The following is a 22,614-nucleotide window of genomic DNA, read 5'->3' on the forward strand; positions in this document are numbered from 1 at the left end:
ATATGGGCTTTTCCCATCTCTCTGCTCTACATCCAGGCTGTGGACTTCCTGCTACCCACTGGTTCCCTGGAAGATGACACACTTCCTTGTTCATGTTCCCGGAATCTCATTAACCTCTCCTTAAGTCTCGTTGGCCAAAATCGAGTCATATACCCGTTTCTCAACCCATGGGGATGGGATTACTCTTCAACCAGTCAAGACCATCCCTTACGCTGATTCAGTCCCCAAATTGCATGGCTGCCAATCAAGGAGGGAGGTGTAGGATGGATGAGAGACCTACAACTGGGATGGATATGGTCCGTTGGCATCCAGCATCCATTTACATGTCCCTCTAGGGTGCCTTTTGTATCGTGTGTTGGAAAGTTAAAAAATACTTTTCTCAGACTTTCTTGCAGCAAGGATATTGACAGTGAATTAGATTCTGCCAGTTAGATGCACTTCCGTGGGATTTGGAAGGCAGAAGTGAGCAGGGCCCATTTTCTTATTGCCTTGTCTCTTGCTACTGGCAAGATGGTCGTGAAAAGACTAAGTTTTCCTGTAATAGTGTTCTAGGGTTGAGCCACTGTCACAGTGGGAGATGGGAGAGAGTTATAGAGGCAGTGGCACGGGCCTCCTCATCCCTGGGTCAAAAACACACCCACACGGCTGTGTTCTTGAGCTTAGTACTTCCAGTGCAGCTGCCTGACTCCCATCTGGTGTGGAAGAGGTAGTAACTCTCCTGGTGGGCCAGTTCTGTGGCGATATTCTGGGGGTCTAGCTGAGGGCCCACCCTCTCAGCCTTTCCAGCAACTTTGTCAGCAGCCAATTCCCTGTGTTAAATACTTTCCACTTCAAAGGGATTTGATGCAGGGAATTTAGATGTTTATAAAATGCTGATCTAGAATGGGTTCTGCTCCCTGGATCTGAAACGAAAGTAATTGATGCAACAACCAATCAGAAGCAGTGTGTAACCACAAAGGACTGTGTGTGGATGGCCAGGAAAGGCCACATGTGCCTGGGCCCCTCAAAACCCCACTGGAGACTTTGGGGGGTTCCCACACTGCTGTCATTCCTGGAGACATCTAGCACACAGCTCAGAATGCAGCCACCTGTCCAGAGGTGCGTGAAGGGACAAGACAGCACCAGGGTGAGGGGCTAAAAGTTGAGTGTCCAGCCTACAAAAGGAGGAAACCTGAAAGGTGGCCCCAGGGGAGGTGGGGGTTCTAGCCTGCAGTCCCCACCCCTCAGTCTGGCATCCAGCCCTCAAAGTACACAGGCCCTACCTCTTAAGTGAGTGTGTGTTGCGGGTTAGAGTTAAGTAGCATGATGTTGGTGGTCCCCAGTGAAGTTCTTAGTAAAGCAAGGACAGATTTGTGTTTGGAAGGACCATCGAGACAGCTGGCACAGAAGACGGATTGTTTGTGCAGTGTCTTCCTGAACACTTTCAGTGACAGGTTGCTCATGAGCTCTAGGGGCAGTTCACTGTTTTCGGACAACTTTGAGTCAAAGTCTTTTTCTGCATGCATGCACTTGCTGCTTGTGAGACCAATAGGGCTGGCCAGAAACCCAGCCAGAGCAGTAAGGGATGAGGTGGGGAAGAATAGGGGTTGTAAGCTGGCTGTCAAGAGACGAATCTGGCTCACAGTTGTATTTGTTTGAGAGGTGTAGTTCATTTGAAGTGCAATTCTTTAAGATGAGACACATTCTTTCCTGTTAGTCACAGGTTCCATCATTCCCAGTTTCTTAAGGCAACCTGCTTTCTTCACTTATGTTATTAATCAGGTTCTTGAACGCTTTGAGTTTCCACCCCCGTATTTGAGGAATATTGAAGACTGAGGATTTCTGGGACCTTGTGGATGTCAGGGGACCCCTGGATGTGTGCGACCCCTGGTGGCAGCTGTAGGCTAGTCAGGCTACAGGGCGGGGAATGGAGTGGAAAGATTTCGGCTTCCTCTCAGATGCCCTCCCCCGACTCCTTCCCCTCCCCCCAATCACAAGGTCTAGAGGCGCTGGTGAGTGGCCAAAGTCCCTTTAATATCCCTGAATTGCGTTACAAGTAATACTGCTGGAAGTGAGGAAGGGATGGGATCTGGGGCGGGAGATGGGGAGGAGGAAGGGGGAGCGCCAAGCGCTGATACAAAATATGGCCAAAAGGCTTAGCATGCACGGAAAATTATTGCTGTCGGAAGTTCGTATTTACAGGGTCAACACCCTCCGTAATTGCTTCTGCGACCCCTCTCCCTCCCCTCATCCCTGCCGCCTCCCTACCCGGGTGCGCCTAGAGCTGAGAAGCCCTAGATTAGTGCCCCTGCTCGGGGCACCTCCAGCCTCCACCCACCTTTGTGGCTACGGAGAGAGGGGTAGGAGTCCAAGACTCCCGCCCCAGAGCTGGGCGCCTAGCGATGGGGCAGAGGCGTGTGCTTAAAGCAGAGGGGGCCGGCCCCGTGAGCGTGGAGGTGTGTGCTTCGGTCCTCACCCGGGCATGCCAAAGCGCGGCGGGGGAGGTAGTGGCGGCCAACGGGGGGTCGGGGGAGGGGGCGGTTGACATCCTCTGCCCCTCTGCCTGGGAGAGTTGCATAGACGTGGCCGGGAGGGAGCGTTCCTCCCGGGGAGCAAAGCGGGCCTGAGGCCCCAGTGGGGTCCGGGGCTCAGTCGGTCCCTGGAAGCTGGGGTCCCTCGAGAAGAGGAATAAATAGGAAACAAATCAGGAGGCTCCTCTCTCCGGCCTCCCTGGAATGGGATGGAAGGCTCAGGATGCTGGGGACCTGCCCCATGACTGGCCTTGACACCCCTTGCCGTCCCATGCCCCAGTTGAAGGTCAGCAGGCTGTCCTCCCACTTCCGTGCCCCTTTCCCCACAGAGTTCAGGCTCTGATGAGGGTGGGGGCTTCGCCTTCACTACCCAGGACGGGCGTGGCGGGGAGTCGGAACAGCCTTCTATGGCCTTTGCTGCCCCTCTATCTCCCTGACCTCCCAGTCCAGCTGGGGAAGCCAGACTGTCCCTGGGTGAGGCCAAGAGATTAAATAGAATAATAAATAGATAAATAAATAAATAAATACACAAATAAATAACTGGAAAGGCCCAGCCAGACAGAATAAGGGCATTTGTGAGGTGCCCTAGACCTCCCCCCAACAAATAAGGAGGAGTACCTGTAGTCCTGGGGGTGGGGAAAGTGCTCAGAGAATCTGGGGAGAGGGCAGCTTGAGGCTGGAAGCCCAGGGAGGGGCTGTCCTCTGGTGAGAGAGGGGCTACGTGAAGGGACAGGCCTGAACTGCCCCTCAAGTTTGCCCCAGGCCAGAACTCAAAAAGGTGAGAGCTGCTAGAAGGATGAGGGGGTCTGGAGAAAGTAGCAGGTGCGAGTGGGTGAGAAGACCCCCGAGGACCAGAGTGTGGGTGGTGGTGGTGGTGGTGAGTATCTGGACCTCAGGCCAGGAATGGAGGGGTTCAGGATGGACACACGTACAGGGAAACAGCAGAGAGGCCAGAGGGATGCTCTGGGGTTGGAATGCGGTCTGGGGCTGCATCTGAGGTGTGGATGGGAAAACCAAGGCTGGCATGAGAATCAAGGGTAGGTTAGGGCCTTAGATTGGGTGCTCCAATGGAGGAATGGTTAGAGTAAGTGCGAGGAAACATCTGAACCTTAGAAGGGGAGAGGTGCAGTGTCTGGGCAAGAGACAATTCCAGCTCTGGGCCCGGGAGAGGCGCGGACCTGATGCCTGAGTTGGGAGCCTTGCGGGCACGGACAGGGGGTCCAGGTCCGAGTGTTGGGAGCGGGAAAGGGCGATGTAGGTCGGAATGCGCTGGGGAAGACAGCGCGGGGTATGCGTTGTGGTTTGGGGGCTGCAGAGAAAAGTTCCAGGCTGGGAGGAGGTGGTCCCCACGGGGGGGGGGCGCGGGCAGGGAAACACAGCTGGGGTTTCAAGAGGGAGCAGGAGGGGTACCCGGGGCGCGAGGAGAGCGAGTTGCCGGCGCGGGGGCGCGGCGGGAGGCTCAGCTGGCGAGGCCGGCGGAGGGCGGCGGTGGCGGCTCGGCACCCTTGACGCAGGCGGCCTCGCAGTGCTTGTGGAGGTAGGACTTGAGCGCGAAGCTCTTGTCGCACTGGCGGCAGCGGTAGTGCTTGAAGGCGGAGTGCGTCTGCATGTGCGCGCGCAGGTTGGAGCGGTCGGCGAAGGCCTTGCCGCAGTGCGCGCAGCCGAACGGCTTCTCGCCGGTGTGCGAGCGCATGTGGCCCTGCAGCAGCCAGGGCCGCGAGAAGGCCTTGCCGCACACGCCGCACTTGTGGCGCAGGTTGTGTGTGAGCACGTGCATGGCCAGCGCCGGCATGGACACGTACGCCTTGCCGCACGTCGGGCACTTGCGCGCCAGCTGGCTGTCCAGGCTGCGGTGCGTCTGCTTGTGGCGGCTCAGGTTCGACGACGTCGCGTACGTCTTGCCGCACTCGGCGCACGCGTGCCGGTGCCCGCCGCCGGCCGGCGCCCCCGCGCGTCCTGCGCGTCCCCCGGCGCTCCCGGCGTCCCCCGCGCCCCCCGCCTCCACGCCGCCCCCGCCCCGCCGCCGCCGCGAGCGCCCGTCGGAGATGAAGAAAGCGTCCATGGAGTAGCTGTCGGTCACGGCCGCCTCCCCGCGAAAGTAGCGCGCCGACAGGCTGGACTGCGGGCTCTCGGGGTCGCTGTACTCCTCCGGGGCCGCCGGCGGGTACGCGGGTTCAGCGGGCGCCATCTCCAGGCCTGGCTTCTGGTCGGCGGCGTCGTAGCTGCTGGGGGGCAGGCAGTGAGGAGCATACCCTGGAGGGGCGAGGAGGGAGAGGGAGGAGGGTGAGGCGCCGATGAGGCCTTCCCCCTTGAGATAAGTCACTCCCCACGTCCTCCAGTTCGGAGTTAGTTCCATGGCTGCTTTTGGAAGACGATGGCTGCTGCGACAGTGGTCTCCGTCAGGCACCTCTGCTGCCTGGGTTCAAATCCTTCCTGCATGGGCCGCAGTAAAAATAACTCCCACCCCATCCTCTTGGAGCACCGTGCCCTGCAGGGTTCTACTGGCTTTGTGTTCGCTAGCTTCTTAGGGGCTTACCATCCGCGCAGTGAAGGTCTTACTATTACACCCACTTTACAGATAGAGAAATTGAGGCACATAGAGGCTACGCTCACAGCTAGTGAGTGATGGAACCAGGATTCAAACTTTGGCAGTCTGACGCCAAAGCCCGTGTTCTGTTTATTCCCACATCATTCTGCCATTCTAGTCCTGTGACTTCTCTGAGTCTCAGTTTCGTCATCTCCAAAACAGAACTTATCATTGGACACTCCTTTCCCAGGGTCTTTGGAAGGGCTTGAGGAAAGTGATGAAAAGAACCGCGTGTTGAGAGCTTACTGTGTACCAGGCTCCACCTCATCAGTACTTAACACATGTTAACCCTTTTAATCATCACAGACTCTACAAAGTAGGTACTATTATTATAAGCCCCATTTTACACGTAAGGAAATTGAGAAAGAGAGCACACAGTAATTGCTGTATAAATGATAGGCATTGTAATGATGCTTTTTACTTGCTTGAAAAAGTGACTACTGAAGATTATTTGTCTGCCTCGCCCACCAGACTGAGCTTCCCAGGGCTGGATCTGTGTGCCCAGCATGTACCTGGCTCAGAAGAGGTGTGTGATGAATAGATGTTGCACAAATGAATCACAGCCCTGTTAGACCCATCCCCCAGGGTTGCCGGTGGATTTAAGAGGTCAAGTGTATGGCATGCAATATGTGCTCCAGGAAGGAGACTTCCTTGTACTTTGCTCCCTGCTCCACTACATGCCTTCTGCTGTCCTCCTGTGAGGATTCATTTCCCCCTCCTCCCTCCTCTCTAGAGTTGGACCAGAAATCCTGTCCATTTTGCGTTGGAATGATTGATGGGTGTGCAGGCCGGGACTTTCCAAGAGGATTCCACAGGATTTTCCCAAGGGCAGGGGCCACCCTGATTTGTGTCTGCCTCCCAGGGCCTCGCATGGTCCCAGCACCCTCCTGGGCTCCCAGGAGAATTTCTGGCAGACATTCACACACTTACTGACCTGGTACTAAATTACCAAAAGTGTTCCCATGTGTGTTGATTTCAGAGCACAGTGGAGTTTGGCCTGCTTTGCTTCTCATCTGGCACCTAGGATGGTCACAGGGTGAAGTCTGTGCAGACTGTCCGCCAACCCTGAAGGGAGGGTGTGCCCTTATTTCTTCCTCTGTCCCTTCAGCTGCCCGCACAGGACCCTCTGCATACAGTCGTGATTGGGGATTGCAGGGGTGGAGTGCTCAGTAGGAAGGAGTTCTGGTCAGATGCAGGGAAGGCAGTGGTGGTGGTAGTTTTTCAATTGAGGGGCTGGTGCCCAGCCTGTCAGCACCCCATTCCTCCTCCTGAATGCCTTTGATCTGGAGGTTCCCCCACCTCCCACTCCAGGCATCAGGCCTTGTACTCAGGCCCCCAAACAATCAGAGTATTGTTTCAGACTGAGTTAAATACCTGTTGGGCACTTCCAGACCCCCTTTTTCTTTAGTATTTCTTCCCGTTGTAATTACTGATGATAGTAACAATAGCTAATGTTTATTAAGCACTTTCTATGAGGCAGGCTCTGGGCTAAGTGCTTCACTTCCATCACCTCACTGAATCACAAAAATCCTTATATTGCAAATGAGGAAACTGAGGTGCAGAGTGACTATGGCGCTTGCTCCAGGGGCGGAGCAAGGAGTGGAGCTCCCTGCACTGCTGCCCCTGTCTCCATACCCTGGGAAGTCCCTGAGAGGAAGCTGTGGCTGGTTGGTCTCTTCCTATAACCAGAGCCCGAGCTAGTTTTCTTTACTGGGCACTCAGTAAATATTTGTGAAACAGGTGGTAAAGATTTGCCAGACCAACCCAGCAGAGTGTGCTACAGGTCATTCTGTCTGCCTGGTCTTAGGATGATTTTTGATTCCTGACAGATTCTACCGTAGCTGGGTGACCTTGAGCAAGTCCTGCGTCTTTCTGTGCCTCAGGTCCTTTGTCTGGATATGGGGATAGAACACAATCTATTTGCAGGGCGGGGTCACTGATCATGTGACCAGTGTCTTGCATGTTCTATTACGAAGGATGGCATATTGGTTAAGTGCACACTTTGGTGCCAGGCTGCCTGGGTTGAGTTCCAGCTTTACTATTCCCAGCTGTGTGATCTTGAACAAACTACTTTGCCTCTCTGTGCCTGTTTCCCTAGCTGTAAAATGGGGGATAATAAAAGCACCTAATTCATACAGTTGCAGTAAGGAGTGCATGAGTAAACAATAAGTGACAAGTAAATAATAACACTCCTGGAACACTTACATGTCAGACACTGCTTTAAGGGCTTTACAGACCTCAGTGCATTCTACCCTCATGACTCTCAGGTTGGTACCATCTTCCAGATGAGGAAACTGAAGCACAAGGTAGTTAAGTAACATGCCCAGGATTCCAACCCAGTGCCTCGCACACTGGAAAACGCAATACATGGCCATTATTGTTAAGTAACAGTAACAGTCTCCCCATATGGGTTTCTGTGCTGCAGTTTTCTTGGCATCTGCTTGGACACATCTTGCTGCTCCCCTGTTTCCTCATCCAGAATGTGTACTTTGTACGTCATGTTCTGGTGAGAAAACTTCCGCATGTCGTGGGAGCTCAATGAACCAGGCAGTCCTCACGGAACCGGGCTCTGTCCGCAGCGCCCTCTGGTGGCGGCCTTTAGCACTGCAGCACCTCACTCCCGTCGCTGTTTATACAGAAATGCGGGTTCCTCAAACAAAGATTGCTCATCTGCCTAGGGACAGATGCGGAGTTGCCTTTGGGACAGGATTGTGGGCCCAGACCTGATGCCGAACAGCTGTGGAGTTTAGTGGGGGGTTGCGGGGTGGGGATGTTAGGCAGGGGTGGTTCTAGCTTGGCTTTGTGACCTTGCCCAGGTTGCTTAACCTCTCTGGACTTAGCATGTAAGGATGAAGGTTGGCTGGGATGTTCTAAAGACCCCTTCCATATTGAGCTGAATAGATCCCTCAATGATGTCCATGGTCCTGTCTCCCACCCCCCATCAACTCTACCTTATTGTCCTCAAGTCCACAGACCTGTCCCTAGCTATGTGACCTCAGGCAAGTTATTTCACCTTTGTATGCCACTGCATGTAAAGTCCTGAGTACAATGCCTGGCACACAATAGCTTCTCAAGCTGTTATTGTTGTTATTCTTATTGTCATTGTTGTCCCTTAATTTCCTGGGGATATCCATCCCATCTGCCAGAGCGTAAAAGAAGACATTCACGGTGTCTCAGGCTGCTGTGTGGCCTTGGGCAAAGCACCTCACCTCTCTGGGCCGCAACCTTAGAGAATCCTTTAGGACACTATAAGCTGTGCTCTTAACTCTGTACATGGAACTCAGATGGGTTTTGGGTGCCTTCCTCTGCTGCACAAGTGACTACAGAAGGCTGAACTGGCCCTCCCTCAGTTGACAGGACGAGGCAGGGCTCTCGTTTGGGTCCTGATAGAGGCAGGGAGGCCCCGGGACCCAGAGAGGAGACCTGACTGTCATCCTCCTGTATACATACCCTTGCTCTGTGACTTCGGGCAAGTCATGTAGCCTCTCTGGGCTCAAATCCCCCATTTTAGGGATAGGGACCAGAGCCACCTCTGCTGTGTGGGTCTCTGGGGGAAGGCTCAGAAACACTCGGGAGATGTTTAGATGTCACGTGCATGTCACCTGAGAATGACTCGTTTTCCTGCCCAAGAGTCTTGATAGTTTAGGTTGGAAGTCCAGAATCCATTAAAAAAAAATCCTGCACCTAAAGGAGTGGTGGCAAGGGAATTTTATGAGAATTAAGGTGCTGGGCCCTCTGCAGATACTGTCGCATCCAGCTGACCCCTTAGGGTGAGGGTGGGGGGATCTCTGACAAAAGCTGCTAGGACTGCTACTGCCTCCAGCTCCCGCTGAGCCGTCCCCAGCAGTGTGCACCGGCACTGCACAAAGCAGCCCAGAGGCCCAGGAGGGGAGAGGATTCGCCCAAGGTCACTGGAGGAGGACGTAGGCTTAAACCCATCCAAAGCCTGTGTTTTCCCCCAAAGCCCTGGGCAGGCATAGAGACCTGCTGGGGAACGAAAGGTTTTCAGTCGGTAGGGGGAGGGGGTGGTGGTTTTGTTCAAATAACACCCCCCAGTTGGCCTGTGTCTGATGGGATGATGGGGTGTTGGAGGTTGGGAAAAGCTATTCTAGAGAATGCTCCAGCCCCTTGTAAATTTTAGAAATAATAAAAAAGAACTACAAACACTTATTGAGCGCTTACTGCTTACAAGGTACCTTGCTCAGTCCTTTAGGCACATTAGCTCAAGTCTTAGGGAACACGATGGTCATTTCTGGTGGCCTAGTTCTACAGAGGCTGAGGCCCAGAGAGGGGCCTCGACCCACCTCAGGTCACAGAGCAAGTTTGTGTCAGAGTGAGACTGGCCTCTGGCCTCCCGGTCCTGGGCTCATTTTTTCCAGTCTCTCCAAACTTCCTCCAGGGAGTTTCCAGCCCCAGTCCCACTTGCCTGTCTCTAGATGGGCCTGGTGGTGGGCCAGCTTCCCAGGTGGCCCACTTTCCTGAGGAGGACCCAGCCCTGCTTGGTGGCGGGGGCTGGAGGGGCTGCTGCCTGGGTATATTTAGAGCTGCTTCTTGCTGTGCCAGGGCCTCGGGCCTCGAGAATCAGCTCCAGCCAGCTGAGCAGAAAGCCAGGTCTGTCAGCAGCAAAGCGAGATAAAAATAGTTTCTCCTGTCTGCTCACAGTGCTGGGCAAAGGGGCTGGTACCTCCCCCTCCCCTTACTGCATCTTTGTTAGCGGTTCCCCGGGCACTGGACCAGAAATGACACCCACCTCCTCCAAGGGGCTGGCCGCTGGTACACCTGCCCACTGCGGGGAGGGGAGTCCCTGAGTCCAGGTGAGCAGAGGCAGAGTGAGGTCTGGCCCAACACGTCCAGGGCTGTAGTGTGTAGGGCTCATGTTCCCTGACTCAGACCCGGGGAGTGTCTTGAGGATTCCAGGGCCACTCCCCACTATCCCTACCTTCTGAAATCCCTCATACTGTTTTTTCCTGACTGTGACCCAATTCCTGTGGCCCACAGGGAGGCCCACAGCTCTGCAGGAATCAATAGGAAAGATTTTTCAAGGGGTGTGGAGACACGCGTGGGTGGCTGAGGGTCTCGAATTGCCTAGCACTGGTTGGCAGAGCAGGCTCCTGCTACCTCAGTGATCCTCTGGCGGGCCTTTTTTGGGCCTCCTGGAGCCCTGGTGTCTTGCACAGCATGAGTCATCTCTCCAGGCCTCCTGCTTCCTGCCCTGTCCTCTCTCTGCCCCAGAAGGGTGCAATCAGAGGACCCATTCCAACCTCCCTTCCTGCTCAAAGGCTGGCAGTGGACACTCTGCTCCAGGGAAGACCACTGCTGGGAAGGAGAGCAGGAGTTCTGGGTGCCTCATCTCTCAGCAGCGTCTCACCATGCCCCTCAGAGGCCTTCAGGCTGTGGGGACCCTTAGAGCATGTGGAGGATGCACTCATCAGGAGGGGTGACATGGGTCACCATTTATGCCCTTTGCTCAGTGTGTGTGTGTGCACGGGGCATCTCGGGGATGTGTAAGTTGTGCAGACAAAGGGACTTGGTATAATCTCCTGCCTTCCCTCAGGAACCACTAATTGAGACTGTCCACAGAGTGGGTGCTCAGCTCTGGTCCTTCATGTTCCCCTTGTGACCCCAGGCTTTAGGGGGGACTGTGGGCTCCAGATTCCATATCCCACCCAGGCTCTGTTATTCTGTACTCCCACTGAGCAATTCTTAGGAAAAGCAGATTTCTAGGTCCCTAGCAAATCAGAGCTTAAAAGAGATCAAGTTTAACTACTTGATTTCATAAAAGGGAAACTGAGGCTGAGGTAGGGGAAGATTAGTCCAAAGCCATAGAAAAAGCTGATGAACCCAACCATCCTTGTGAATAGACCTGGACATAACCTCGGACTGAAAATTGGACCTGGATTTTGATCCTGGACCCTGAACATTGACCTGAACCTGATCCTGGGCATTGAAACTTGAACTTGGACACGAATTTGTTCTGAATCTTGGACTGGACCTACAACCTCGGACATTGGCCGTGGACCTAGAGCTACCTTAGCGTAGGATGTAGACCTTCGGCTGCGTATGGGCATTGGACCTGGATCCAAATCTGGAGGTTGGATGTGGATATTGGAGCTGGACTTAGACCTGGACCTTGGACCTGGATCGAGGCTGACATGCCAGGGAAAGCGGTAGCTAAGTAAGACCTAGATGGGCCTGCTGTGTGTCCTTGGGCACCTCCCGACCTTCTCTGAGCTCTCACTGCCAAGGAATTGGGGCAGACCTTTCGAATCCCTGCTCCCAGACGGACTTTCTGAGAGGTGGGGAAGATGTGTTGGCGATTAAAGCCGGGCTCCCAGGCCTGGCCTGGAGCGACACCCTGGCGCCATCAGAGGGAGTGAGAGGAAGCGGGCGCTGGTGTAATGTGGTCAACTAGATAAGCCCATGGGCAGAAGTAGGAGCACTTCCTCAGCCTGCTAGCTGGAGAGGCTTAATGTAGCTGCGGAGGGCAGACAACTGCGTTATTGGATTGGCATTGATCCCTCATCTGCCTGGGTTGGATGTACTCTGAAGGAGTAGGGGGCGAGCATGGGGGGGTGCAGAGAAAGGGGGACCTGGGGCCCCGCTGGCGTTCAGAGTTAGGGCGTGAGGGAGGTAGACACTCAGCTGGGTTCCACAGAGACCACTGTAGTGCAGAGGGATGGGCAGCAGTCTTTTCTGGGATGGCGAGTCTCCTGCTGGGGGCACAGGCCTATGAAAGGGTGGGCTTGGTGGAGTGGGAGGGTGAGGTTCTGAGAGGGTTAGGAAGATGTGAGTTGGCAAGTCACCCAGAGACTGAATCTGTGCTCCGAATCACCCAGGGGAGAGGAGGGGAAGGGAAGGCTCCACTAAGACACGAAACAGTAGAGGAGCGAGAGGAGCAGGAGGGCAAGAAAAGGCATTGTTTTGGAGAGGATGGTGAAATGAGACCTGGCTTCTCTTTGGGGAGCTCTGCAGAGGAACCTGGAGCTTTCCCCGTTTGGGGGGCTTCCCCTCCCCTATTTATGGTTTCTATGAGGTCAGGGGGAGCCTGGAGGAGGGCGGTAGAGCACTGGGGTGTGTATATGTATGTGCTGGAGGAGGCGCCCTCCAGGAATTCTCCACACTCCCAGGCATTCCCTGCGCTGGGCGACACCTCTTTTATTTGGGGTCTCACAACTTCATCAGTTAGGAGCCTGTGGTTCCGCTGACCTCCACATTCACAGGCCCCCTTCCTGCTGATTCCAACCCCCCAGATTCCCCTCCCACCAGCCTCCTTCTGACCCTGCAGCCCTTGCTGCAAGGATGGCTTGTAAGGGGATCTTTCTAATAACTGGAACTACCTCCAGCCCCAGGCCCTCCCCCTACCTCTCTCCCTCTCTCTGTCTCTCCCCCCCTCCTCTTTTCCTCCCCCCTCCCTCCTTCCCTCCCTCACTCTCCTCACTTCCCCCCCTTCCTCTCTTTCTCCTTGTTTACCCAGCACACTTACACACGCTGGGAGAGGAAAACGTCAGCTCAGCAATTTTTCACACTTCCCTCAAACGCTCAGCAAGGTTATTTCCGGCAGAGCGGAGACAGCGGACAACTGGGAGCTGACAGGCTCTCTGAGGACCCCTAGCACCCTTACCCACCCATGGAGTGAGGGAGCCCTTACTACCCAGTCTGGCCACACCCCACAGATGGGAGAGGCCCCTGAAAACAACAAAGCAGACCCTATGTTTCCAGCCGTAGTCAGCCTGAAGGGTCACCCCTTGGTCTCTGGCACTAACCATCTACTGCAGACACTGCCAAGGCGGCCAGGTGAGGGTGTATGTCCTCAGCATGGGGCAGCCTGCAGAGACTGAAGCCAAGAAAAATGCCAGGTCTCAGAAACTGTCCCCCTCAGGCAGGCATCAGATGGTAAATGAGCCCTATAGAAACCTTGACACTGGCCCCCTGCATTCTGTTAGACTCTTGTCCAGGTATCTCCAATGCCTCTCACACCACACTTGACCTTCACAGAAGCTGAACTTGTCAAAGTTAGAAGGTACTTCGTTCGCGATATCCAACTCTTCCTGCTGGGGGGGTGGAGTACCAGAGAAAGGAAGGCACTGGCCCAAGGTCACACAGCAAATCAGATCTAGAGCCCAGGCCGTCTAGAGTTCCAGGCCAAATAGCAGACTATTGGGACAGCTTCGGGATTCCCTGGAGGCCCGGGAGCTGGCTTGGCGCATTTGGGGAAAGGGCCAAAGATGGGTAAGTTCTAGGGTGTCCAATCTGGTGAACCTTCATAGCAATACCCCTGCTGATGGCTTTGCCCTGACCCTGCTCCCCACCATTCACTCAGGGGCTCTTTTTAAAAGCTTTTTTGGACTGGATTCAAGGCAGGGCACTCCTCCCTGCCTCCCGAGGAACAACCTGCAATTTTGGTGCATGAGAAATTCTCTGGGCTTCTCCAGGATTCCTCATCTGGCCTGGGTACAGGACCAAGGGCGCCTCAAGGGGTGGGAGCCCAGGGCTTTGTGTCATTCCCCCAAGGGATCCACAGCGCAGTCTTGCAGGCATTTCAGTTTCTACTCAGCTCCCAGCACACACCCCCCACCCCTGGCATGGCCCCAGGTCCACCCTCTGTCCTACCAGCACTCAGCCAAGCTCAGCCATGTCCCTGGGCTTTTGTCCTGGACCCCAAGAGGCCCTGGGGTCAAGAAAAGAGGACAGTAGAATAAGGGGCATGTAGGCAATAAGAAAGGGGGTTTGTTCTTTGGGGATCTGCATGAGGCCAGGGGTTGAGGGACTGTAGTTGTATCCCTGATAACTCCCTAATTTCTTTGACCTTGATGAGGTCACAGAGCCCTTTGCCCAGCGCCCTCTTGCTACCTGCCTTGGCAGAGTGATGGAATGTGGGTGAAGTGCTTGGAAATCCCCGAGGCAGTAGCTCCCACCCTCCCGGGCTCCTGCTTTTGCCATACTAGCTACCTCCCTCATCCTCAGCCCTTTCTTCTCTCCTTTTCCCTTCCCTTCTCTCTCTCTCTCTCTCTCTCTCTCTCTCTCTCTCTCTCTCTCTCTCTCTCTCACACACACACACACACACACACACACACTCCAAAGCTGATGCCACATGTGATGTCAGATTTCTTATTGCCAAAGGGACACCTCCTCTCCAGACACCTGCCCTGGTGGGGGCCATCAGAGGAGAACTCTTTTGTGATCCCCTTGATGGGGGATGGGGTCCACAGAAGCAGTCGCAGATTCTTCTCCACACCTCCCAGAGATCACCCCCTTCTGGGCCTGAATGACCTCCCTGTCCCCCAAACCCTTGTCCCTGCAGGAACTTGCTCTGAGAAGAGATGGAGTGTTAGGGGAGAGGGACTTACACGGAGCAGCAGGGCTGGCTCTGGAGGGGGGTGAGAAGCTGGAATGGGGAGGGAGTGCAGCCAGGGAACCAGGAGCCACTTTGTGGGAACCAGTCCTGGAAGTCCCCTCTTCCAGTCCCCAGGACAGGCCCACCCTTTGGCAAGCATGTGGCTGAGGATAACAAAAGAGTTGCTGAGAGAGGGGACCTGAGAACTGGCATCACCGGGGATGCCCAAGCTACCCCCAGGAGCCAACCTCATCTCCCCAGAGACTGGGAGCCAGGCGCTGCTTCCCGTCCCCACCAGGGGAGCACACTCAAGCCACCAGCCTCCTTCACTCACCCAGGGAGAGGGGACCCTCAGGCTGCCTTGTGCATTAGCCCCTAGCATTAGCCCTGCGTGGGCGCCACTCTCTCCATTCTCTCAACACCCCTCACTCCAGCCCCGTTCCAGGGCCACAACTTTCAAAGTCCGGGTTGGTGCGTGGCTTCGGGACGCGCAGACCCTGCGACTTTCTCTTTGTACAGACCTAGACCCTGCCCCGCCCGCCCGCTCGCAGGGAGCCCAGAAGGCGCCCAGCCAGGGAATCTCTTCCTGGGTCCCCTGCCACGCGCACCCCTCCTCAATACCCGAGTCCGGGAGGGCCCGAACCCTGTCCCTTCTTTCCCCCCTGCCGGGTCCCACTCACCGTTGTCCCCGGGCGGCCCCCGGGCGCCAGGAAGCACGTAGGCGGTCTCCAAGGGGTGGTAAGTGGGCGCCGGCACCCCGCTGCACTGGAAGCCGTCCCCTTTGATCTTCTTTACCAGGAAGGAGCGCGGCATGGTGCAACTGGCGGGGGGCTCAGCGGGGGCACTTGCGTGGGGCCCGCGTGGGGGGACGCCGCCAGCCGGGCGCGATTGGCTGTCTTCGCGGGGTTTCAGCACTGGACAGCTCCCAGCGGGCGGGCGGCGGGCGGCAGCACCGAGCCGGCCCGGGTGGCGGCGGCCCCGGCTCAGGGCTCCGGCTCCGGCTCGGGCTCGGGCTCGGGCTCAGCGGCGGCGACGCGCAGACAGGCGAGCTCCGGAGCTGTGCTCAGCACTCCGGCTGCCGGCTTTATATGGGACGCAGGCTGGAGGAGATCAGGTGGTCCCCTAGCAATGGAACTGTTCAGCGCTCTAATCCATCAAATGTCCCCCAGGACAATCGCTCCGCGCACGTTACCCTGAACCGGCGGCGGAGGGGGCAGGCCCGGCGCAGGGAGCAGCGGGCAGGCAGGAGGGGAGAAAGTGAGGATGAGAAAGGCGCAGAGATATAGAGACAGAGAAAGAGGAGTGTGCATGGGGGATGGGGTGGGGGGAGCGAGAGGGAGAGAGAGAGAGAGGGAGAGAGAGAGAGAGAGAGAGAGAGAGAGGGAGAGGAGATACACGGAGAAAGACACGAAGAGACATACAGAGAAAGACAGACACACTGAAAGAGGTAGAAATAAAAACAGAGAAACCAAGATAAGGACCAAAAGACAGGACAGAAACAGAAGAAAGAGACAGAGTGAAGTAGCAGCAGACACTCACACACCCACGGGAGGCAAAGAGATCCAGACACACAGAAAGAAAGCCCCCAGCGAGGCAAAGAAAGGCAAAGAAAAGTGCAAGACAGAGGGAGAAGCCGAGGGGAGAGGAGGGAGAGCGGCCGGGCAGGCAGGGTCCAGGCACGTGGGGACACAGGCAAGGGCCGCGGAGGAGCGTGAGCCCGCGGCCAGCGGCCAGCCTCCTGCCCCCCGTCCTCGCCCTGGCCCCCAATTCTGAAGTGACCAGAGTGGACACTCAGCTGTAACTAGAGGAGGTCGTACCACCCCACCCCAGCTCGGCCTCCCATTGAAGCCCCTTATTGGGTTTGGGGTTCAACTTTCTTCTCCCAGACTGGTGGGGGGAGCCAGTCTTGCAATGCCGATGCCCGCCCCCGCTCAGCCGGCCCTGTTCCGGTGCCTCGCTCTGGCGGGCGCTGCAAGAGGAAGTGAAAATCGTCCAGTAATTAATTTCCCTGCTGCCGGGGGGTGGTGGTTTTGACACATCCGAGGCTGTGTCTTTCCCTGAAGCGGGGAGCAGACAATAGAGACACGTGGACCGAGAAGGGAGAGGGGAAAGGGAGGGGGAGCGGGACTCCCGCTGGAACTCTTTGCAGGTCAGCTCCTTTGTCTCCGGGAGGATCCGAGCAGACCCCCAACCCCCCACTCTCCCGGCCCAAACCTGGGGGAACTCGCATATCTTGGCAGGAGCTAGGAACAGGAGAACTCAGCCCCGGGCCCAGAAGCTGCTTGGCAAAGCGCCCTGGTGGTGGGCTGGCCTCGGCAAGTATGGGATGGCTGGTGCACAAGTCTCAGAATGAGACTCTAGGAATGCGAAGATCTCATTGGTCAATAGCGTTCTGTTTATGGGCTGCAAGGCTGGTGGAACAGGGATGTGCTTTTGGGGCTGGGTCATCCAATACCAGTAGAGAGACTAAGACCCAGAGCCGTCCTGGGGGTGCCCAAGGTCCCACAGTGAGTCAGCAGAAATTTCCAGAGACCCCATGGCCTTTGGGGATCACTGAGTCAGGGGCTCACACCATCTCTGAGGTGTGGCTTAGAAACCTCAATACAATTTGGGTCCCTGATCTTGCCAATGTCCTGCCATCTTCCCAGTCCTATTGCCTCATATTTTGTCCCCTGGGACTTTTTTTTTTTAACCCCAGTCACTGAAGGTTGAGGTGACCACATCCCGCGAATCAGGGCACACCCCATACATATTCTCTATTCCAGCCACACAAGCTGCCTTCTAGTTCCTCCAAGCTTGCTGCTTTCTTGCTTGTCTCTTAGTTTTCACTCTGGTCAAGTTGTCTTTTCCTCCACTTCATGCGAGGTCTCTCCTACTTGTCCTCAGGACTTAGCCGAAGCATCACTGCCTCCAGGAAGACTCCCTGACTGCTCACATTGTGGGCTAGGCCCACGTGCCCATGAGCACCTGAGCTTCGTAAGGACAGCGACTCCATCCTGTGTTTGGCTCTGTACACTCTTACAGTGTGCAGTAGGGTATCCCAGTTCCCCTACATACTAGCCCTGGGATCTTGGGCAAGTTATTCAACTGCTCTGTGCCTCAGTTTCCCCACTTAGAAAGTGGTAGTAATAATTGTTGCCAGCTCAGGTCGTTGGAAGCATGACAAGAGTTGCTCTATATAAAAGGCTTAGTTAGCATGGTGCCTGGCATAGAGTAGGTGCTCAATTCATGTGGGTTCTTTTCTATATGTACAGCTTTATCTGGAGCACCCAGGATTCATTTAGCACATGTTTGCGGGGTTCTGTGGAATCGTCCCTGCTGTCTGAGAGGTGACACTCAAGGGACAGTGGATGGACACTGAAAAGGAACCACCGAAGTCAGTATCCTTCTAAACAGCTGTTTAGTGCTGTAAGGAGCGTAAACCTGGGCAGGCGATGGAAAGTGATGGGACGTTTAGGGTGGTCAGCAAGGGTCTCCTGGAAGAGCTGACATCCGAGCTGAGACTTCAGCCATCAGATGGAGCCAGCTATGGGAGGAGCCAAGGAAAGAGTGCTCCAGGCAGACGTTCCATGAGTTCAAAGGCTCTGAGCCAGGAATGAGCTTGGGCCACAGAGGAAGTTGTTGACAATTATTCATGGTGTATTCATATTTTTGAGTTTGGGATCTGGATCTCTGTCCTCTAGGGGTGCCTAGTCCAGTGGGTAAATAAGATAAGTGGGTGCCCATGAGCTCACCTCTGCCTAGCTGATGGTTCTACCATTCCACCCTCCTGCAAAGAGATAGTAAGACAGATCCCAGAGAGCTTCACAAGACACTGAGGGTCCACGGTGACTTCATGACACATCTGGGACAGGCCTCTCCCTCATCAGTTCTTCTCACTGGGCAGAACGGAGATGTAAACCACCCCTGAACTGACAGAGAGGAGCCACACAGAAGTGATGTATCCAAGGTTCCATAATAACCTGAGGAGAAGATCCCAGGTCTCTGACCTCCGGTTGGAGGATGGTGTGGGCACCTTTAGCAGATAAGAAGAAACCTTCAGCCCAGAAGGTGAGTTTCAAAAATACCTCTGAGGGAGGGCTTTAAGCCTGAATGAAATGGCCAGCACGGCTTCATCACTAGAGAAGGGCCTTCTGTTCCCCAAGGCTCCCCTAACACTAGCTTACTGGTTTCAGAAAGTCCACTGTTAGGAATTCATTTCTCCAAGTCACATCAAATAAGGAAAGAACTTTATTCCCAGGGATGTTTGCCACAGCATCAGAGACTAGAATAAAATTTCCAAGCTTGAGAAAATGGGAGGGGGTTGTGAAGAAGACATCCTCTTGATGGAATATCCTGCAGCCATTAAAAATGAGCATATAGGGGGAAAGCTCATGGAATTACATTAAATGGAGGTTGCAGAATACAGAAATCTCTCACAGCATGTTCACAACTATGAACCAAAATAAAAATAAACATGCAAGTGAAAGGAGTGTGGTAGGACTATGGGTTCCACCCCCATTCTTCTCGTGTTTTCCAAAAAAAACATAAAATGTTTCGGTTCATCAAGCATTTATCTCGAGCATTTGCTAACTACCCCCTTACTTCTTAAGAGAAGAAATGATAAAGTTTTGTAAAACATATCAGGGTATTCCTACTCCTCACTTTGGGGAAGATAGCACTGCTGGTGGCAAATATCCCCAACAGCAACCATAATTATTATTATTATATCAATGACAACATTACCAAGCAGCTCCGTGTGCCTGGCACTGCGCTAAACACTTTTACCAGTCACAGAAGCAGTTTACCAAGGGCTTTAGACAGGGATTTGGAATCAGCCTGTCTTCAAATCCATGCTCTGCCCTGTCACAGATCTGTGATTCTCTGTGCCTCCATTTTCTCATCTGGGAAATGGGCATATTTATAGGGCCTGTCTCACAACATTGTAGTGATGATGAAATGATAACGTACTTGGAAAGTGCTTAGAGCAGTGCCTGGCACACAGTAACTGGACTTGATAATTGTTAACTATTTTTAGTTACACATCTTAACTCATTGAAACCCTGCTATGGCCTCATGGGAGAAGCTCTGTTATTGGCCTGTTCTATTGATGGGGGTAAAGGACTGGCTCAAGGCCACACGGTCACTGTGTGGAGGAGTTGGAGAGGGTCCTGCTGCCTGCCTCCCCAAGAGCCTGGCGCCTGGCATAAGGACCTAGCTGGTGGGGGCTGCAGGTTCTGCCCTCCCTGCCCTACCTAGTCTGCTCCCACAGCCTCCCGATTTCAACCCAGCCCTGCCCATCAGAAAGGAGGGTAGCTACTAGTGCCCAGGTGTGACTCTCAATGCTGTGTCACCCCAGGTGGCTGCCCTGAGACTCACTCTACACATCTGTCCAGAGGGCAGGTGGCATTATATTTGCGGGCATCACTCCATGGTGTTAGGAAGGAGCACTGCCCTGGGAGTCAGGAGGCTGATTCCAGCCCTGGCTTTCCTCCCAATGCTCCTTCTTCTGGCTCTAGCTTTCTCATCTGTCAAATGGGCATGGGACAAGATGGTCCCTGAGCTGCTATCCAGAACCGATAATGGAATTCTGTATGAATTCCAAGGAGGAGAGTGGCCGTAAATGCATCCACTCCGTGCTGATGGGGCTTTTTCTGGTGAGCTTCACTTCCTCTGCCCTGGTTCTCCAGTGTCGTTTATCCAGGCCCTCCTCCTGTGAGCCAAAGGAAAGGGGGTAGGAGAAGGATAAAACTGAAACTATTTCACAGCTCTGTTCATCAAGACTCCCAGAAACGATTTGCCCAGGGGATGCCGTGCGTCCTCTGGAATCTGATAAATTCTGTGTTCTCTCTTGGATCACTTTGGTTTTCTAGGAAGCAGATGTGCAGACGGAGGTGGAAATGCAAACGATTTATTGGGAAGAACACCTGTGAAGAGAAGAGGAGCACCTTCAGACCAGCGTGCACAGGTCACTAGGTCAGATACAGGTCTGGCACCTGTGAAAGGAGAGGGGAGAAAGGAAGATTGGGTCAGAGGAGCCTCGGGCAGGGGTGCAGTTCTAAGGAAGTCAGGCCAACCCCACACAGCTCCAACTCAAAGAAGAGTCCCATGTTGGACAGAATGGCCAGGCCCTGGCTCCCTGCTATGCCTGGTCATTGGCCGGGGCTGTCCTGGAAGAGTGTGGCCTCGGCTGAAACACTGGCAGGTTGAGAGGTTGCTGCAGCTGGTGGCTCTTGGTGACTGCAGCCCCGAGGGGAGCTGAGTGGTGGACACCTCCCCATGGCCACCACACGTTTTTCTTTATTCATTTAATACACACTTAGAGCTCTGGGCCCTGTGCCAGGTACTTAATTACCTTAGTTAATTCTCATACTTGCCTTTGAGGCAGACTGTATTGTTAGCCCCATTTGACAGAGAAGGAAACTGAGCCCAGCGAGGTTAAGTAACTTGTTCAAAGTTTCATCTCCTGTCCTGACAAGTTTCAAAGTTTCAACCACCGTCCTGACAAGGTTCCATCTTAAGCAGCTCCCTGGAACCTTTAGAAAGGACTGGTTGCAGGAATCTGATCACCTGGTTCCATGCTGGGTCAAGGGACTTGAAATAGGCCCCCAGCATGTGTTGGGGGTACAGTGGCTATAAGGCCCTTACACAAGAGCCCCATGTTCAAGCAAGTGAGATGGTTCGGAGCTTGGGCCTGGGTTACCCTGAGCCAAGTTTTAATCCTGGCTCTGCCACTTCAAGCTGTGTCACTTTGGGCAAGTCACTTTTCCTCTCTGTGCTTCTATTTCATTTCTATAAACTGAGGCCAGTGAGAGCACGTACTAAATAGGGCTGTAAGGGGCCTAGAGCCTAGTTAGCTCTTGATAAATGGAAGCTCTACCTGAACAGCCTTTCGGATATCAGCATCATTCCCTTCCTACTCCCATTTGATAGTTAGGGAAACCGAAGCACAGGACAGAAGTGCCTTCTCTGGAACTTTCAGGCTCCTGCCTGCCAGATCAAGACTGGTTCCCTCACCCCACCATGGTCTCTCCTGCCTCCCTCTACTCCCCACCAGCCAATCCCCGAACCATCCCTAGCAGATGCTGAGACGGCTGTTGAAGCTGCAGAGTTGGCATTTCCGGGCTCCCAGGGCTGCTGGCATAGAGGAATCAACCGCTCTCAGCACCTCGGGCGCTGCCTCCTGCTCCTTGCCTCTGCTTATACACCAGCTGGGACCCATCAACTTCTGGAGAAAGCCAGGAGGTGGCCCAGGTGTGTGGAGGCAGGGAGCTGTCAATATTGACCTGTGGCTGACCCCAGACTTGGTGGGTGGAAGACTCCTAAGAGGTGAGAATGTGCACGTGCTCCCAGTGTGCCGCTTCCCAGCCTCCCCTCCATCTCACCCCAGCTGCAGAGGGCCAGGGGAGCGGGTTAAAAGCAAGGATGGTCTGGCTTCAAATCCCTCCTCTGGACTTCCTAATAAGTTATCTCCCCGGGCAACTTACACATCCGCTTATTGTACCTCAGTTTCTTTGGCTGTGAAGTGGGGATGGTAATGCTGATGGTACCTGCATCACAGAGCAGGTGGGAAGAGAGGGAGGTGTTTAGGACACCACTCTGTACACTGTTGGTGCTCAGTCACGCCAGCCATTGTTAACTCTGAGTCCACCCTCTTCCAATTTACCTTTTGGAGCGTCTCCTCACTTCTGCAGTGAAATCCCTCTGGGCCTGGTGCACAGTAGGCGCTTGTTAAGAGGTCTGCTTGGCTGTGATACTGCATGAATTTATGGAGTCCTCACAACCATTTTGGAGGTAGACAGTGTAATTGTACCCATTTTATAAAGGAGGACACTAGGCACAGAGAGGTTAAGAAATTGCCTAAGGACTCCCAGTCAGGAAGTCCACAGAGACGTCCTGAGTCCCTACTATGTGCCAGGTGCTGTGCTGAGGGTCGGGGACACAGCAGCGAATGAGACAAAGACTTGTCCTGCAGCTCATCCTACTGTGCCAACAGATAATAAACAAGTATGTAGATATGCCAGTTTACTGTCTGCAAGGAGTAGGAAGGTAAGTGACATGGAGCAAAGACAGAATGGGTGGGGGCTGTTTTAGATGGGGAGGGTCAAAGAGGACCTCTCTGACAAGACTTTTATGTAGAGTCCACAGTGCAGCAAGTGCTTGGTTGGGACACGGGACCCATTTCAGCATTGCGGTGGCAGGTT

General features: G+C 54.4%; 1 protein-coding gene and 1 long non-coding RNA gene across 4 annotated transcripts in view; one reads left to right on the plus strand and one right to left on the minus strand.

The window, feature by feature from the left end:
* The window catches only part of LOC308491173, a 29,605-nt gene extending 7,516 nt beyond the window's left edge, over positions 1-22,089 (plus strand). The window contains exons 1-3 of one of the 3 annotated variants that reach the window (XR_013992299.1): positions 18,154-18,481; positions 20,284-20,386; positions 21,468-22,089. This is a non-coding gene — a long non-coding RNA (uncharacterized lncRNA). Of the gene's footprint in view, positions 1-18,153; positions 18,482-20,283; positions 21,245-21,467 lie in introns of those variants that run through there. The other 2 variants (XR_013992300.1, XR_013992298.1) reach the window with 2 other exon arrangements.
* On the minus strand, positions 1,993-16,149 carry SCRT2 (scratch family transcriptional repressor 2). Its single transcript, XM_081034185.1, has 2 exons — positions 15,112-16,149; positions 1,993-4,763 (listed from the first exon to the last, which is right to left on the minus strand). Exons 1-2 carry the CDS (start codon positions 15,242-15,244, stop codon positions 3,970-3,972), a joined length of 927 nt encoding a protein of 308 aa, XP_080890311.1. The 5' UTR covers positions 15,245-16,149; the 3' UTR covers positions 1,993-3,969.
* Positions 22,090-22,614: the final 525 nt, after the last annotated feature.

This window comes from Rhinolophus hipposideros, assembly GCF_964194185.1.
Source record: "Rhinolophus hipposideros genome assembly, chromosome: 22".
NCBI lineage: Eukaryota > Metazoa > Chordata > Mammalia > Chiroptera > Rhinolophidae > Rhinolophus > Rhinolophus hipposideros.

Excerpts from the sequence above, each read along its gene's own strand:
- SCRT2 (XM_081034185.1), bottom strand. The coding sequence starts at position 15,244 with ATGCCGCGCTCCTTCCTGGTAAAGAAGATCAAAGGGGACGGCTTCCAG. Across the intron at positions 4,764-15,111 it reads GGGGCCGCCCGGGGACAACG|GGTATGCTCCTCACTGCCTG; the intron begins GTGAGTGGGACC and ends TCGCCCCTCCAG.